This window comes from Epinephelus fuscoguttatus, linkage group LG17 (assembly GCF_011397635.1).
Source record: "Epinephelus fuscoguttatus linkage group LG17, E.fuscoguttatus.final_Chr_v1".
Lineage (NCBI taxonomy): Eukaryota > Metazoa > Chordata > Actinopteri > Perciformes > Serranidae > Epinephelus > Epinephelus fuscoguttatus.
The window spans coordinates 13,739,637-13,757,526 of NC_064768.1; the positions used below are offsets into that span (position 1 = coordinate 13,739,637).

A 17,890-nucleotide genomic window follows, 5' to 3' on the forward strand; every position below is an offset into this window, starting at 1 on the left:
ACACCCACAGGCCATGAGGGGAGTGAGGTGGTGTTGGGTGAGAGGGGAGCCGGCCTCTTATGGGATATTTTTGGAGGGGAGGGCGACGAGGAGTGCCTGTATTTGGAGATGGAGGTGGGAAACGAGAGAGGAGCATCTGAAGTGAGCCCAGAGAGGCGTAGTTGGATTTTAAGAGGTTTCAGGGAGGGGGGCGTTAAATCATACGTCACAGCTTCAGCTGGGACCCTTACTGATCTGATACTGACACACACACACAAACACACACACACACAGCACTTACAGAGGACAGACAGACGGACGAAGCAAAGAGGTACCTGTTAGAGAAGGACAACAAAGAAAGAAGTTAAGTTTAAAGTTTGAAGCTGAGAGCAAAAAGAAGAGAAGAAGAGCAGGAACCAGGAGGGAGAAAGAGGTAAAAATACATTTAATTTTACTGCATCACAACTCGAGGAGCTTGTACATAAATTAACAAAAGGTCTGCATTAAAAAATCTCCACTTACACTTTTCTTTCCACTAATTTTTTTTTTATTTATAGATAACTGTCTGTTGACACGAAAATAAACTCAGATGCACTGCACTGGGCAGAACTCAGCAGTGAAATACATTTACTCAAGTACAATGTTGAGGTGCTTGTACTCTATACTTCTACTCCACTACATTTCAGAGGCAAAGATTATACTTTATCCTCCACTACATTTATCTAACAGCTTAAGTTACTTTTCAGATTAACATTTTACAAAAAAGCGATCACTCACAATATGATCATTAAATATAGGCTATTTAAAATCCAACAAAGTAGTAACATAGCTCCAACTCCACCAGCTCTAACATTAAAATACTGTTTGTGTGTTACTGCTTCAGTAATTATCAGATAATATATGATATTATAATACTCACGTAGTATTTTCACATAGTGTTATTGGTACTTTTTATTAAACCTTTTACTTAAGTAAGATATACTGTATGAGATGTCTTCGACTTCTGGAAGCCACTAGTGGTGGATCTTCCTTTTGGCAACATGGACAGCCACCTTGGGTGCCACCAAGAGGACATTCATTCATTCATTCATCTTCTAACCGCTTCATCCTCTTGAGGGTCGCGGGGGGCCTGGAGCCTATCCCAGCTACATTCACCAACCATTCACGCTCACACCAAGAGGACATATTAAAAAAAAAAAAAAAGCCCTGACACACCAAACAAACATCAAAAACTAGAGGTGATGAAAGCAGACTGTTGAGTTGTACCACATTACCTGTGTCTCAGTCAAAAAGTTGCCCCTGAACACACCGCAAAGACTACAGCCGACAGCCAGCTTGCACATTCATTCTGCACCTGTGTGAGATGAAATAACTCTCCATACCAGCAGGCCGTGATCGTCTGTATTTCTCATTCTAAAAGGAAAACCGGGAGGCCAACAGGACGGATTCAAGACACTAGTTAGTCAGTTAGCACATTGACAACACAATATACACAACATTACCATGTGCTGGTAAACAATAACTCAAACAATCACTAACATTTGAGATCTCAATGGATAAAAAAATATAATCTTGCCTAATATAACAAGTTTGTTTTGATTTCACGCTCTCTTGACTTTACTCAGACATGATTCAACATGCTGAAAACAGCCGACAAAGGCCAGCAAGGGCCAATTGGTGCCAATGGTGCAGGACACTCTGCCAAAACTAAAGCGACAGATTCTTACTGACAGCGTGATACAGACCGACAGACAACTTCTGGCTTGGTGTGTCAGGGCCATAAGAGAAAGGAATAAGAACAAATGAAAAGACAGCAGCCATCTGGGGCACAGTACAAAAATAAGAAGAAGATACCGTATTCTCTTATTGTTTGTTATTCATTATTATTTTTGTTTGTTATGTAGGTAGTTTGTGTTGAGTTGGGGGGGGTTGTCACCACCAGGGAAACTTGCCAAGAATGCCAAATGTGCTAGGCCTAGCACTGGAAACCACATATCAAACGATATGTCTAATGACATCATAGCATTAATCTGTAATTTATACTAATACTTATATTTAACTGCTGAGTGGAAACAATGTGAAGAAGGTGCCAGTTGCTCTTGGGATACTGCTACACTGCAGGAGGGTGTCGGTCCTTCTCTTTTCAGCCCTTAGCTGTGAAACACACACAAAGTACATGTTGTGTGTGTCAGCACCTATAAATACACTCATGAGATAGACAAGGAATTCAGCTGCAGCCACGGAGAGGCGGTAGAGGTGGGGAGACCTGTAGTGTGGTGTTTTGTGTGTGTGTGTGTGTGTGTGTGTGTGTGTGTGCGTGTGTGTGTGTGCAGGTACAAGTGGTGGAACAATTAACAGAGACACTTCATATACAAAACCACAGCCCTGCAGTTAATATCACTTTGGTTAAGCTCATAATGTTCAGGCTTTATTAAGATAGTCAGTGGTGTTATTTCAGTTGTCATTTTTAAAGGACATATTGTCCCATAGTGCTATTAAAGCGGCTATAATCAACTATAGTTTACAAACCCACAGGAAATTGTCACCCACCTCTGCAGTTCCCCTCTACTCTATGACATATTTTATCATCTTTTAGCTCATTGTTTTGGTTTAACAGCAACTTTACTGTTTTGGTTCACTCTCATCACTCATAAACTAATAGAATCGTATTTCACAGTAGCATGCAGCTATTCTTAGAGTAAAAGCTCTAGAAATTCACTACACACTACCTGCTCAGCACCAAATATTGCAACGTGATCTCATCCCTGCTTGTCATATTCTGACACTTGGGAAGAAGCCCCCAGCGTCACTATAATGATGCCAGGAGCTGCCTTTTACTTTGTATCTTAGCATATTTTTTTGGCTTTTTTTTGCCTTAATTAGATAGGAAAGTGTAGTGTGGAATGGATAAGAGAGAGGGGATGACATGCAGCATAGCACCAAAGTTGTAATCGAGCCCGCAGCTACTGCAGCAAGGACATAGCCATTGCACACGGGGCGCCCACTCTACCACCAACTACTGGGCACCTCTATGATGTATCTTGACGCAGAAGGAGTCAGCAGTTAAGTTTAGGCAACAAAACTAAGTGGTTAGGGTTGGGGAAAAGTCGTGATAACTCAGTGGTGACACTTGTTTTTCACACAGGATGCGAACACCTGTCTGCCTGGTGCAATTTTTTTTTGCTAGGATTGCAAAGGCATGACCCGCCCTACTCTGCCTCTGATTGGCAAGTACTTTCCTTTGTTGTGCCCTCATTGGTTGGGTTCAGGCTGTTCCAATTCCCAGGGCGTGAGATATCGCCACTTTGTCTTGCCTTTCAGCATGGGATATTGACACCAAAGGCACCCTTTTTCATCTTTATGAGATCTACTGCTTGCTGAGAGTAACTGATGAAGTACAAAGAGCGAGAATGTCTCTATGGGTCAAACAAAACTGGACTTTTATCCAGGAGACTAAAGTTTGTGTCCTGTGTGAAACCAAAAGTCAGTGTTGTTTTAATGTAACATTGTTTTACATTGTCGTGCGCTGACGTCGATGACATGACAGATTTACCAGCATTTACGTAACAAATGTGCTTATTTAAACTCATAACATCATCTTTTTTTCTAAACCTAACCACGTAGTTTTGTTGCCTAAAGCTAACCATGATTGTTTAACAACATTAACCACATGTTACAGTGTTTTTCTGTTTCTTTTTATATGTCGCTGTGAGAGGTTGAGGGGCATGACAACAAAAACATTGGTATTTAACAACCTAGAAATGAGAATTGGTTGTTTAAGTTGGTTAAGTTTAGGCAGAATAGGTGAAATTGGTCGGGGTCAGGGTAAGCCAATCAGAAGCAAAGTATGGAAGAGTTGAGCAAGTCATGCCCTCACCATCCCTGGTGGAAAAAAAAGACTTGCTTAGCTGAGCTCTGCCCAAACTTCAAAAACACACGTGTACCCAAAGTGCTGTCGATAAGCTAAAATTTGCTGACAAATGAATTAATAACTGGATTAAATAGTAACTGGAAGAACGTGTTAGTTCTGGTTACAGCATGCTGGTAGTTGACGGTGATTCTTTAATTGAAGTAATAAACATCAAAGCAGAACGATAAAGAGACTCAGGATCATATGAATGTGGTTCTACCCGGCAGCTCTCCAGTGTGAAAACCATCAGTTATGTTATTTATTTTGGAAGCACACAGTTGTGTCCTCTGAAAACAAACACAGCTCTGATAAAAGCATCACAACTCTTCACTCCACGTCTCTGCTTCTTTGCAAAGCTCCAACACATTGAGGTCAATGTCTAAAAATAACATGTAGACCCCGAGGTGTTTAGATTGCCACCCTCCTCTTTTTCTTACACACTTACACAGTTTATTTTTCCTTAAATTAAGACCCATACCACATCAACACCTGGCAACCACAAATTAATCTGCAGTTACTTTATGCTGTTCTTCTCCATCGTGCTGTGAACAAACATTGAGGGACGTGATACTTCTCTCCATTATCAGTCATTAGATTTCTGAGGAGACAGTTTCACATGTCACATGACCTCAAACATACATGTAATGTTAAAAACAAAAGTGGAGTTAACTAAGTTGTAACCAGAGTAGGTTCAAGATGTAAATAAATGTCTATAAGTGACTCAGAGGTACATACTGAAACCCATGTTTCTGAAGTGCACGTGCTGTGATTGACCCCAGTCACTCAAACTAGGCTCTATTTCTGTCCAGCTGGATGTTAACATTAATATCGCTAATAAATATCTTTCAGAGTAACTTATTACACATATGGATTAATGTGCTTTAATCTTAGGGCCTCTGAGTTTTTTGGCCTTTTAAAATTTTGACATGAGGTTATCCTACCCTAGCATTTAACTTAGATTAATAGTTTTGATCTATAATTAGTGCCATATTAAATAGCTCTTCAGTCAATCAAAATCATTTAAAAATGATCAGTTAAAATGGTCTACACATTCTTTAAGAGCATGTTTTAATGTGTTTTCCTTTGGTTGCCAATACAGCCGCAGTGCTGTTGTTTTGAAAGGAGATGCTGTTGTTAGATACAGTATATTTGTCAGTGATGATGATGGTGGTGGTGGTGGTGGTGGTGGTAATGGGGGTTGAGGGGTGGTGGTGAGGGCTGGTTCTTAGTATGGTGGATGACAGAGCAGCTGCTCCCTGCACTAACCTTGGCCCCAGATATTTCTGAGGGCTGATCTGTGCAGAGTTTATTTTCATGCCTCAGAATCACTGAACAAGTGGTTTGTTTTTCTGAGACGTCACCAAGAGTTTGATTTTACGGACATTATCTGCAGTAGTAGAAAGTTACATTTACCTGAGTACACTTTTTAGGCACTTGTACTTTAGAGTATTTCAATTTTATACTATTTTATAGTGCCACTCCACAACATTTCTAACAACCATGGTTAGGGTTAAAAAACAACAACACATAAACACAGCACGTTGTAACAAATTAAACCAGTGGGTTAAGACCTTGTTGGAGTTTTTGGTCATATTTCACTGTGATCTCACAGAAATTCTTGAAATGTTTGAGACCTCTGAACACTGCATTATGTGGTGGTGGCATGTACTGTGTTGAAATTTGGTGGTGGTGGTGGTGGTACAGTTGGGTTCAGGCACCAAAACTACTTTGTTAGGTGTAGAAAAAGTGTTTCTGATTAAAATAACTATGTTAGTTACATTAGGGACATAAGTACATCATAAAGTCATGTATATATGTAACATAATGTGACGTAACTATTTAAAGAACGTGAGTAAATTAAGTTAAAAGAAGTCACCACTGACTTTTAGTTTAACACTGGACACCAACAGCAGGCTCTTGGGGGTAAGTCCTGTGTTTGTTTGACCCATCCACCACCGCAACCTTCTCTCTGTGGACCTTTCACATCTTACAGTCTTTAACATATAGGGTTGTAATATTAACCACCGTCCATTGCGTAATGCTGTTGAACCAAGGACTTTGTGTGTCCACCTTGACAAAAGAATCCTAATTGACTTTGCATGGCATTGTTTCCATGGTGCCAGCATGAAATTTCAACACCATATGTGCCACCGCCACATAATGCAGTGTTAAGAGGTTGTGATGTTTTCATATATTTCTGTGAGACCATGTTGCATGTTTCAACATGTTTTTTTTTTAACTTGCTCCACCTCGAACAGCTACAACCATCAAATGCTGCTTACACATCGATGCATCAGTAATAACAATTTAATAACGTCATAAGAATATATCAGTCAAAGGAGACATTTTTCTGCAGAATGAGTACTTTACTTTGGTTACTTTAAGCACATTTTGCTAATAATACTTCTGTACTTTTACTGAAGTAGGACTTTTACATGTGGAGTATTTTTTGTACTTTTACTTGAGTGAGTTTAGTTTAGTTTAGTTTAGTTATTTACCCATTCGTGTGTATAGAAAAGACAGAGAATACCTCCCTTAGTAAATAACAATAATCGTACATAAATAGAAAAAAATAATAACAAACATTGCGTAATTGAACAAAAGTTCTAGACTAAGCAGTTATCCAAAATGAACAAATTACAGAGAAATTTGTATTTACAAGCACAAAAGAATCACTGAAATGTCATGAGTCTTTGCAAATTAGAATCCTTTTCAGATGTGTTTTGAATAACGATAATGTCAGTGTTGATTGTAGAGGTGGAAGCAGGGTGTTCCGAATAGATAGTTCTCTGTATTTCAATAAATACTGGTTAAAGGAAGTCAGACAATACAAACGATTTTTGTAAAAAAAAGCACAAAATATTTGGAAAGAGATTGTTCCTGTTGTGAGAAAGATCGCTTTTTAAATGTTTTATCAAAGTCTATAGACCTGCTGTCATAGTTAAGATTACACTGCTCATTCTTAAAAAAGTCAGAAGATGCTTTTATTTTCTACTTTGCTGTTTTTGCATCAGTCAAATGTGTTTTTGTCATCATCCTGCCCCTCGTATCTCCAGTTAGCCCTGACACTGGGTGTATCACGCTCCATGCTTTAATGGCTCTGTGCCTCTGTAATCATGAGACTGAAAGAGCCACATTCACAGAAACTCTTGGCTGCTTTCTAACAGCAAGTAACTCTTCGTGTTGTTAATTTGTGGTGTAATGAGGTAATACAGTGTCCAGTCTGCTGGACATTACTGTTTCAACTGTTTAAAGGGTGATTGCAACATCTACAAGTAGCATGTATGGTCTGTAACAGTGAGCCCCTCCTCTTCATATGACACCAACAACAGCTGCTGCTCCATCCTGTGCGATCCCGTGTCTGTCCATGTGTGGAGGCTGTTGGCCGGCGAGCCAATAGGTGCTATTTAAAAAGTGCCAAGTTCAGACACAGAGCAAATGGGCTGAAGGAGGGGCGAAGAGGGACAGAGAGAGTCATGTGCATATTTGTGGTCAGAAGCAGTGGTAGAAGCATTGCCAGTGTAATTTAAAATGGCCACCAGATGAGGTTATTGAAGAGGTCACAGACAGTGATGTGAAATATGTCAGAGAAGGAATTTTGAGATTGAGCCATACTGCTATGGCAGAGTAAATCAATTAATTGACAATGCTCTTTGATATTCTGTAAAAGGTATCATAAATTGGTTTAAGAATATTAATCTCTAGAAACGTTCCAAGCACATGAACATGAACAGAAAATGTCCATTTCAAGTTAAAGGAGCTGTATAATATTCAGAGGATATCCTAACACTAGCTCCTCTTACACTGCCTCTTCAAGGTGGGAATTTCAGGTCATTATGCCATTTCGTCGTTTCATATAAACGGTACAATCCCAGTATGGGGTAACAGAGTTGTGGTAACAGCACCAAAATGGCATCGGTGTAAAATCATGGGCAGCATGGGGGGTGACATTTTAACGAGGTGTTATATAAGATCCACCATAGGAGATTTTTTTTTTTTTTAAGATTATTTTTTCAGGTTTTTTTTTGTTGTATTTATTGTACAGGACAGAGTGAAGGGGGGTGAGAGAGAGAGCGGGGGGTGACATGCAGAAATGGTCACATGCCGGTGTCAAACCTGCGACCGCTGCAGCGAGGCATCGCCTCTGTACATGGGGCGCCGGCACTATCCACTACGCTACTGACGCCCCCACCACAGGAGATTTAAAAAAGCAGCTAGAAGCAGTTAGCAGCTAACTCAAAGAAAAAGAACAGAAGCATAAAATGTCTGCAAATTAGGAAAACAATGAGGTCGGGGAGCTCAGCTGTTGTTTTTACAGAGACATCACTGCATTTCCTGCCAGGATATTGCCATGAAAAACGATTGTATTTACAGAGATATTAGCTGTGTTTCCAGCTGGGATAGTGCCATGAAAAGTGGTTGTTGTTTACAAAGATGTTGGTGCCATGAAAACTGTGTATTTTAAGCCAAAAACCTTACCTAAACCTTACCACGTCAACCAAAATATCTGTGGTTTGCAGAAACTTACAGTGCCAAATTTTCTGCTGGCAAGTTAGTTGTTATTTGATAGAACAGCTGAGGATTGACAGGAAAGCTGGGAAAGAGAGAGAGGGGACGGCACACAGACAAGGGCCGCAGATCAGAGCCAAACCTGAGCCACTGCTAAGGACTGAGCCTTTAGTTTCCAGGGTGCATGCTTTACCAGGTGAGGTACCGGGGTCCTGGAGTTTGATTTCTTTTTTAAAAAAAGGAGAACAACAAAGATTTAGTAGCCCTGCAAACAAATAAAACATACTTCTTCTGTAAACATGCATGTAAACCAATTGGTGAAATCCCCATCTTGTCATCCTTCCACCACAACCTACGCACTCCAACACAAAATGTTGCTCCATATGTCACATTAGTTATAGACAGGAAACTCCACACTCACTATTATTTCAGCCTCTCTCTACTCTGCATATCAGTGCTTAAATATGATGCCATCACTCTCTGTTACAGTCTCTCTGCGGCTCATTGCGATCATGAATAACATTCCTCCGTTGCAGTAAATGCCGGATGGCCGCTGTAAACCTCAAAACCTGACCCTGAGCTTCTACTCTGGACACCCGCACCTGTCATTCACACTGCTGTTGGCCCATAGAGACACAGTTTGTAGGCGATCCACATTTGGATTTAGAAAAGGTGTCGGTCTGTGTGTTGTTATGTCATGTGATGTTCAGAGATTAGAAGAGAAATGTGCATCTGTCAGTGGATTTGTTGTGTCCTCCAGTGACCATAAAACCGTGATTTAAAAACATTTGGAAACATTTGCCAGGTGTGTTTTCACTGTTCATGTGGAATACACAAATCCTTGACTTTGAGAAACACCCATAGTTTGCTCTGAACACACCTTTTCATATAAAACATGTGGTGGACAAAGGAGGGATGACAAAACATTTTAAGAAAGGTGGAATGGGATTGTTTTGTTTAGAATAACTATGTTTTAACATGGTCTTTTAGTGCAGAAAGAAAATCAAGTTGCAGACCATTGAATTTTGCCTTTACATATCTGATCCATTACTGTGAACATCATGTTTTCCTTTATTATTGTCAAAGTCATCATATGGAAGCATGTTGTCTCTGTGGGCGACACAGTGTACAGTGGTTAGCACTGTCGTCTCACAGCAAGGAGGGAGCCCCTCTGTGCGGAGTTTGCATGTTCTCCCCGTGTCAGCAGGGGTTTTCTCTGGGTACACCGGCTTCCTCCCACAGTGGTGACTCCGTGGGTGTGACTGTGAGCATGAAAGGTTGTCTGTCTCTATGTGTCAGCCCTGCGATAGTCTGACGACCTGTCAAGGGTGTACCCTGCCTCTCACGCAATGTCAGCTGGGATAGGCTCCAGTATGTTGTTGTGGCAGTATTCCCCCTGAAACACTTGTGTTTGGTGCCTTAAAAAGCTGCTGGAAAAGCACAATAACTTAGAATACAACTGGTTTCATTGTTTGTTGGTCTCAGTTTTTTGTACACCTTGTCAGGGGCATAGCATTAAAATCTGGAGGGCACAACATGGGGCACAGGGTGGCAGACACTCACTCACAGCCCAACTGTCAGCTTGGTGTGTCAGGGCCTTTTGAGAAAAACTCCTGCTCTATGCCTTGTCCTGGTGGACTACGCCATTTTGAATCTTTATGGGGTGAGAGCAGCCTCAGCGCGTTCCTCGCTATTTCCCTTTTATAAAGTTCAGTGTTTAAACCAATTTATTCAGCCAATTATTTAATTTAATTATGGCACTAATTACTAAATAAAATAAAATAAAGCGAATAATGTAAAAAAAAAAATAAAAATGCAAACAAAATCACACATTTCATTCCAGGCGTTTCAAGGACCCTGGGTAATCAGTCGCACGTTACCCCAGCAATGACACCCCTGCACCTTGTTCTCCCAAACAGACCCACTGTGCTTAACTGGGCCTTTAATGGGCCAGTATATATTGCATTCGCACACACACACACACACACACACACACACACACACACAGAATCCCAGCAATACATGACATCCATATTATTTTATTTTGGTGAACTTAAAGACTGATTAAAAGAGACATCAATCAAAGGTTACTTGTTTTCACTTTGCAAATTACAATTTAATCTTTGTCTTTTCTTTTTTTCCAGGTGCTGTGTGCTGTGTTTAAGCGAAACCACCAACGAAATCCCAAACCAGTCTAACCATTAAACCATTTTTAACCACAACCTCCAGCCAAAGCACATACCTCAGAGTCAGGAAATAGTTTTCATTACATTTTGTTGATCAGCTGGATTTTTAGAAAGTGAAACAAAGTCCCTGTCTGTCACAAAGTCATCTCAGTACACCTTCCTTACTGTGGGAAACCATTTACCAAAGTAAACTTAACATAAAACCAACAAAACACAACCTCAAACGTCAAACGATGGCCCCCAAGAAGAAGGCCGTCCGTCAGAAGAAGCCCGGTGTGGAAACCATCCCTCAGGTCGCCATGGAGACTGCCTCAACCCAACTGAAGGTGGAGAGTCTTGGTGACGGTGTGGTGGTGGTGGAGGGCGGGGTGAAGAAGATCGAGCAGATGGCGGCGCTGGACATCGCTCAGCTGAACAGCCTGAACCTGCCCCTGCCACCACCAGTCATCAAGCCCGGAGAGAGAGGCCTCGGCCTGGGCAGCGAGCTGACACGACCCATGCACGGCAACGCCCTGCTGGAGGAGCTCAGCAAGATGCGACAGGAGAAGTAGGTTCTGATACTTGTTGTATTGTATCGTATATAGTTATAATATGATGCAATTACCATACAATTACAAATGATAAAACTATGATACAATTTCAATACCATACATTACAATACAGTAGCCTACACATTACCATTATGGTACGATGCATTGTCTACTTCATTACACAATATGTATTGTATTATATCATGAGTTATTGTTGTCACATATGCATGTCATCCATCCATCCATCCATCCATCCATCCATCCATTCCCCCTCTTTCCTCCTCAGGTTTCTGACTGATCTGGAGTTGGCCTGTAAGACGAAAGCCTTCGACGTCCATAAGCTGGTCATCTCCTCCATCAGTCAGTACTTCAGAGAGATTCTGGCCAAAGACCCGGGCATTAAGCGTCTGGAGCTGCCCTCCCTCTCACCTCTAGGTAAATCTACACACCCAGTTTATGTTAACCCAACTTTATTCTATAGATAAGATGTATTTATCTGGTGGGTCTGTCACTATAAATACATTTTCTGCAGCCAGACATTCAAACCTCCAAGACTTTAATTTATGTGTTTCTATTTCCTGACAAACATCTAGTTTTAAACCAAAAGGTTTGTCACTCTGTCTGCAGGCCTGGCTAACGTCATCACTTTCGCCTACCTGGGACGTGTCCATATGTCCCTCTACACCATCGGTTGCACTGCCTCTGCTGCCGCCACCCTGCAGATCCCTCAGCTCCTTAAGATGTGCATGGACTTCCTTTTGGCGGAACTCAACGTGCAGACCTGTGTCTACATCTGGAACATCGCCGCCGCCTACGGCCTGATGCCAGTCTGTGATGCCGCCCGCCGCTTTGTCCTGGAGAACTTTGTTCAGTTTGCCGATACACCGCTGTTCACCCAGCTGACCCTGGAGCAGATCTCCGCCTTCCTGCAGGACGACTCGCTGTTGTTGCCTTCAGAGGTCACTGCCTTCCAGGTCAGAGGTCAAACCTTCTCTTTAAAGGTCAAAAGTTTCCAAAAATTTAGGTTGCAATAGGACATTCTGCCAAGTGAACGTAGACTTCAAATATCCAAACTGAGGAGAAGTGCCAGGTCTTCTAGGAGGCGACCGCTGCCACCTCCAGTATTAACTCGTCAACCTTCTGCCTTCCTGCTATTTTCATCCAAACCTAAAAACAGATCCCAGACCAGCTGCTCAGAGCATAACACAGATCCATGAAGCAAAGCCAGTCACCTGCAGGTCGACTGTGAGCAGAAACCACCGAATATAACTCACTGTATGCAAGAAGAGCTTGTTTATTAATATACAACTTCAGTACAGACCTAAATAGACAGACAGCTGAGAGAAGCAGGGAAAGTTGTATTTATAAACTGGACCAAATGTTCGTCTGTCAGCACTGAATAGAATTATTAATCTGATTTAGTCAATTTTACTTAATTTGTCTCTTTATTTCAAATATTACCAGAACTGGTTTCATCTATTTTATTATAAAATCAAATCCATTTGATTATAGCTTATAATTTTAATCTATAGAGTCCCAACAAACATATACAGTAAAAGTAAAATATATATCTACATACATCAATAAATACTACTGTTTGTTAAATAATTTTAAAAAAAATTGGCTCCAGATGGGCCACTGTAGTAGCAGCCCCACCACGAGCAGCATTGGAAAAACATCGATTTTTTAACGTGAAACTGCTTCATGCAGTGTTTTTTTTTTATCAATTTAAATCAAAATGTCTGTTTATTTTGCTAAGAATTTTGCTTCCACTAAAAAACCTCCTGAATGTCTGGATCTTAAGTTATAAAAAAATATGAGCACTCAGTAGCAGGTGCTGGGCAAACGGCCTGTCTCGGACATGCTAAACAGCATGTAACATAAAGCTGCTTTATTCAGTGTTTTTACCAGCTTGAATCACCTGGTCCATTTGTTTTGGAGAAGAAGAGGCCTTTGCAGATAATATGACTCACAGTAACAACCTCCTGAACAATGAACACCAGGGGAATCCTAATCGAGAGTTCACACTTGGCACATGTGAGAAGCAATCTGCAGTCCTCACTGCTAAATGCCACTAAATCATATACACTGCTCCTTTCATCAACTTCATGTCTATATAATATAGAAAACTTGGGTTTTTAAAGTTTCTCTATAAACATAATTATAAAATATACTATATCAATTGACTGTTAATGTCTTTCTCTTCAGCTGGCCATGAAGTGGCTCGACTTCGACTCCTCTCGGCAGGCTCACGCTGCAGAGCTCCTGTCTCACATCCGCTTTGAGACGATCCCGGCCAGCGAGCTGGTGAGTCAGATCCAGCCGGTGCCCCGCATGATGATGGACCCTCACTGTCACCGCCTGCTGGTGGACGCCATGAACTACCACCTGCTGCCCTACCAGCAGAACACCCTGCAGTCCCGACGCACACAGGTCCGCGCTGGTCAGCAGACTCTGCTCACCATTGGTGGTCGACCATCACTCACTGAGAGAGCTCTGAGCCGTGAGGTTGGTGCTTTGGTTTTGTGGTTTTGGTTTATGTATTTACTACCTTAAAAGAAACACAAGAAAATCCCTCACGGACCTTTGACCTCTGTGTCCAGGTGCTATGGAGGGACCCTCGTGAAGGAGGAGCTACCTGGCGTCACCTCACCCAGCTGCCAGCGAAGAGCTTCAACCAATGTGTGGCTGTGATGGACGGCTTCCTGTACGTGGCCGGAGGAGAGGACCAGAATGATGCCCGCAACCAGGCCAAGCATGCCGTCAGCACCCTCAGCAGGTAGGAGGGTCACAAATACCGACACAAACTCATGTCTGTATTAACCTTATAGGAGGCCACTATTAACCCATTGTCACTTTCCCTCCCTGCATTATACAAAGTCCCAAATTTGCAGGGTGACACACCTGAACAAGTTAATCTTGCTTAAAAAGTCACAAAAATCACATTTGAACATTTTTAAAGATGTTAACAACACAAAACAGATTTCCCAAATACACCACATGCAAAATCCTCTGTCATGACACAAAAAGGCATAAAACTGTTGATTTATGTTGGACTAACTTAGTTTAAATTGCTAACACTTGGAAATAATAAGTAATTTATTTTCTTTCTTTTTTTTTAAAGTACAACTTCACAAAATCAAGGAAATAGAACTAAATTTTAAGTAAACTTAATTAGATATCACATAAACATAATGTAAGACTAACAGTTATATTAACTTACATTTTTCAAGGTTTACTAGATATTTATGCCTCCGCACCAGTGATAGCCGTGGCCAGAGGCATTATTTTTTCAGGTTGTCCATCTGTCCATCCCAGTGTCTCAAGGACAGCTCAAGAGAATTTCTTCTAATTTGGCACAAGCATCCACCTGACCTCAAAGATGAACTGATTACATTTTTGTCAAAGGTCAATGTCACTGTGACCTGGTCTGTCTCATTCCTGTGAATGTGATATCTTGAATGCTTTGAGGGAATTTTTAAAAAATTTGGCACAAACATTCACATTAAGTTGGGAACAAACTGATTAGACTTTGGTGGTTATAAGTCAAAAGTCAAAGTCACTGTGACCCCTAAAAAACATGTTTTTGACCGTAACCGTAATAGATGTGTGTGAACCATCCATGTTTTCACTGACATGGATCTAAACTGTAAGAGAAGCTTGACTGGTTCGTTGAGGCATTCAACTGCGACGTGGCAATTCTAGTTTTTCCGTAAAATCAAGTTGTCAGATTTTACAGTTTGGTGGGTGCACAAACCCCTCTAAACATGACTCTGCGTTTTACCTCCACCAGATATGACCCTCGCTTCAACACCTGGCTCCACCTGGCTAGCATGCGTCAGCGCCGCACCCACTTCTCTCTGGCAGCCAGCGGTGGCCGCCTGTTTGCCATCGGCGGCCGCAACGTGGAGGGCCTGCTGGCCACCACTGAAAGCTACCTGCCCTCCTCCAACACCTGGCAGATGCGTGCACCAATGGAGGTGCCCCGCTGCTGCCACTCCAGTGCCACCCTGCCCTCAGGAGACATCCTAGTGACCGGTGGGTACATCAACTGCGCCTACTCCCGCTCTGTGGCCTGCTACAACGTGGATACTGACACCTGGAGTGAGAAGGCCCCCATGGAGACACCCCGTGGCTGGCACTGCTCTGCCACCCTTGGAGGAAAGGTGTATGTAGTGGGAGGAAGCCAGCTGGGGCCCAGCGGCGAGCGGGTAGATGTGCTCTCTGTTGAGGTCTTCTCCCCGGAGAGCAGTACATGGAGCCGTGCTGCCCCTCTCCTCCTGGGTGTGAGCACCGCTGGCCTGTCCCCACTGGCCGACAAGCTGTACCTGCTGGGAGGCTGGAACGAGGCGGAGAAGCGCTACAAGGCAGCCGTCCAGAAGTATGACCCGTCCACAGACAGCTGGTCGATGGCAGAGGATCTACCCGAGCCTACAGTCGGAGTGTCCTGCTGCACCCTAACCCTGCCGCCCCGCCACGCACCACGCCGGCAGCAGCACCGCAACACCCCGGCCCACGATGAGCAGCAGCAAGCCGTGACGAACCGAAGCAGAGAGAGCAGCGTGGCTCCTTCACAACCCATCACAGCATAGAGAGACAGGACGCAGTGGAGACTCTAGAAGAGATGAAGTTTAACCTCTGGAGAGCATCTGGATCATGTCTGCTCTTTAGTCTGTTACCTACTTAAAACTGAAATTTAAAGGAGCAGTGTGTAAGATTCAGGGGGATTTAGTGCCATCTAATGGTGAGAACTGCAGATTGTAGCCAGCTGAAACCTTTTCTGGTTAAAATTCCTTCAGATGTCTGTTTCCTCTCCAAAACAAACAGACCCGGTGATGTAAACTGAATAAAATCAGTGTCTGTCATAGACAGCCACAAGCCCAGCACCTGCTAATGTGTGCTAAGTTATAGAAAAATGATTTTTATTTTCAGTCGGCCATACACTAAAGAACACATATTACATTAGATTCAATTTCTGCCAATATATCCCCCTAAATCCTACACACTGGACCTTTAAATTTATTTCAGTCTGTGAATAATTATGTGTGTATTGTTCCTCTTAACATTATTTAAAATCTAAAAGCCTTGTTAATGATGATGGAGAATTTAAATGGGCAAAATAAGCCTTTCTTTCCTATAGATTTACACTATTCAGACGGGACTTCGGTGATCAGTGCTTCTGGAAATGATTTCATGGTGAATATTTGGGCTTGACATCTGTCCATTATTATAAAGATTTCAACATAAAAATTAAACCACAGACATAAACGCTGCTGCAAGTCGTGCAAGAAAAGAAAAAGTTTGCATGATCCAAAGTGGCCTCAGGAGGTTTTACACTGATGGAAACAGAGAAGAAAAAGGTGGCTAAAGGATAAATTGTAGTGTAGAGCAGGTAGAGGTAGAGAGGTGATGGATGGAGAGGGAAGATGAATGATGCGATAACGGGAGCAGTGGCTGTCTGCAGTTTGAGCGGGTTGAACAAACGTCACTGTGAATCCACTGGCAGTTTGTGTACAAAGATGTAACTAAGCAGTGTGTGTGATGTGCAACTGTGAAAATAAAGTGTGAATGTGTGTGTGATTGACAGGAGCGCGTGGCCGCCATGGCAGAATGAGCCAATGCTGACACAAAAACTGCAATAATCAAGTTTTCTCATCAGAAAACTTCAAATATTTCTTCATAAGGATTGAAGCAGGCCAGCAATAAACAAACCTGTTTGTTTTATTTATTTAATGGATATGTCAGAAGTAGTTTAGCTAATAATAAAATGGTATAAGAATTTATAGACGTAATACTTAAATATAAATATTTTCTAAGTGCAATGGAGAGGAAGGATTACGAGGTGAACACAGGAGCAAATCGGTGTGAACTCAACAACACAGGTGAGACTTAAGAGGCAATAAATGTATAATAACATGAAAAAATGTACAAACATCCTGGGTTCATAAAACCAGTGAGATTAAGAAGAAAATATTAATAAATTATTTAAAATATAAAAAGAAAAATGTAGAAAAATCTGAAAAATATAGATAGAAATCTAAAAAAAAATAGATAAAAATCTGAAAAATAAAGATAAAAATATAACAAAGCAAAAAAAATCCAACAAATAGACCTCACCTGTGTTTGTGAATCAAACATTTGCTGTCCTTTAATTATGACATAATTTTTACTGAAACTAAGACAAACTACCAACTGAAGAACCAGTGAGACTCCAGCAGATGAAAAAAACAAACTGAGCTGCAGCTGCATATTGACAGTTATTGATAAATATTGTTTATCGTGAGATACAATGAGGTTAATCTGGCTCATTTGATTGGATGAATCCCTCTGTATTTGTCATGTTTTTAGTGCTAATGAGCTCTGTGCTGGTGGTTTCACTGAATAAAGCCAATGTGATCAAAACATGATGATTCTCTTTTTCATTATATGTTCATCAGTTGATGCCATGTTACCTTGGATTTGTGAAGAAAACTTTGATTTTCTCACGTGCCTCCACAGAAAATGACAAACATAATGATGAGGCAAGACTACGCTCACGGCCCACTTTATTATGAACACTTTGCTAGTACTGGGTTGGACCATCTTTTGTCTTCAGAACTGCCTTAATCCTTCATGGCATAGATTCAAAAAGGTGCTGGAAACATTCCTCAGAGACTTTGGTCCATATTGACATGATAGCATCACACAGTTGCTGCAGATTTGTTGGCTGCACATCCATGACATGAATCTCCTGTTCCACCACATCCCGAAGGTGCTCTGTTGACTGTAGAGACCAT

The 17,890-nt window shown here is 41.7% G+C and overlaps 1 protein-coding gene across 1 annotated transcript; it reads left to right on the forward strand.

Moving 5' to 3' along the window:
• The first annotated feature begins 236 nt into the window (after positions 1–236).
• On the forward strand, positions 237–17,518 carry klhl43 (kelch-like family member 43). The gene is made up of 7 exons (XM_049602975.1): positions 237–412; positions 10,543–11,131; positions 11,401–11,549; positions 11,742–12,088; positions 13,323–13,622; positions 13,718–13,893; positions 14,908–17,518. Exons 2-7 carry the CDS (start codon positions 10,818–10,820, stop codon positions 15,704–15,706), a joined length of 2,085 nt encoding a protein of 694 aa, XP_049458932.1. The 5' UTR covers positions 237–412; positions 10,543–10,817; the 3' UTR covers positions 15,707–17,518.
• Positions 17,519–17,890: the final 372 nt, after the last annotated feature.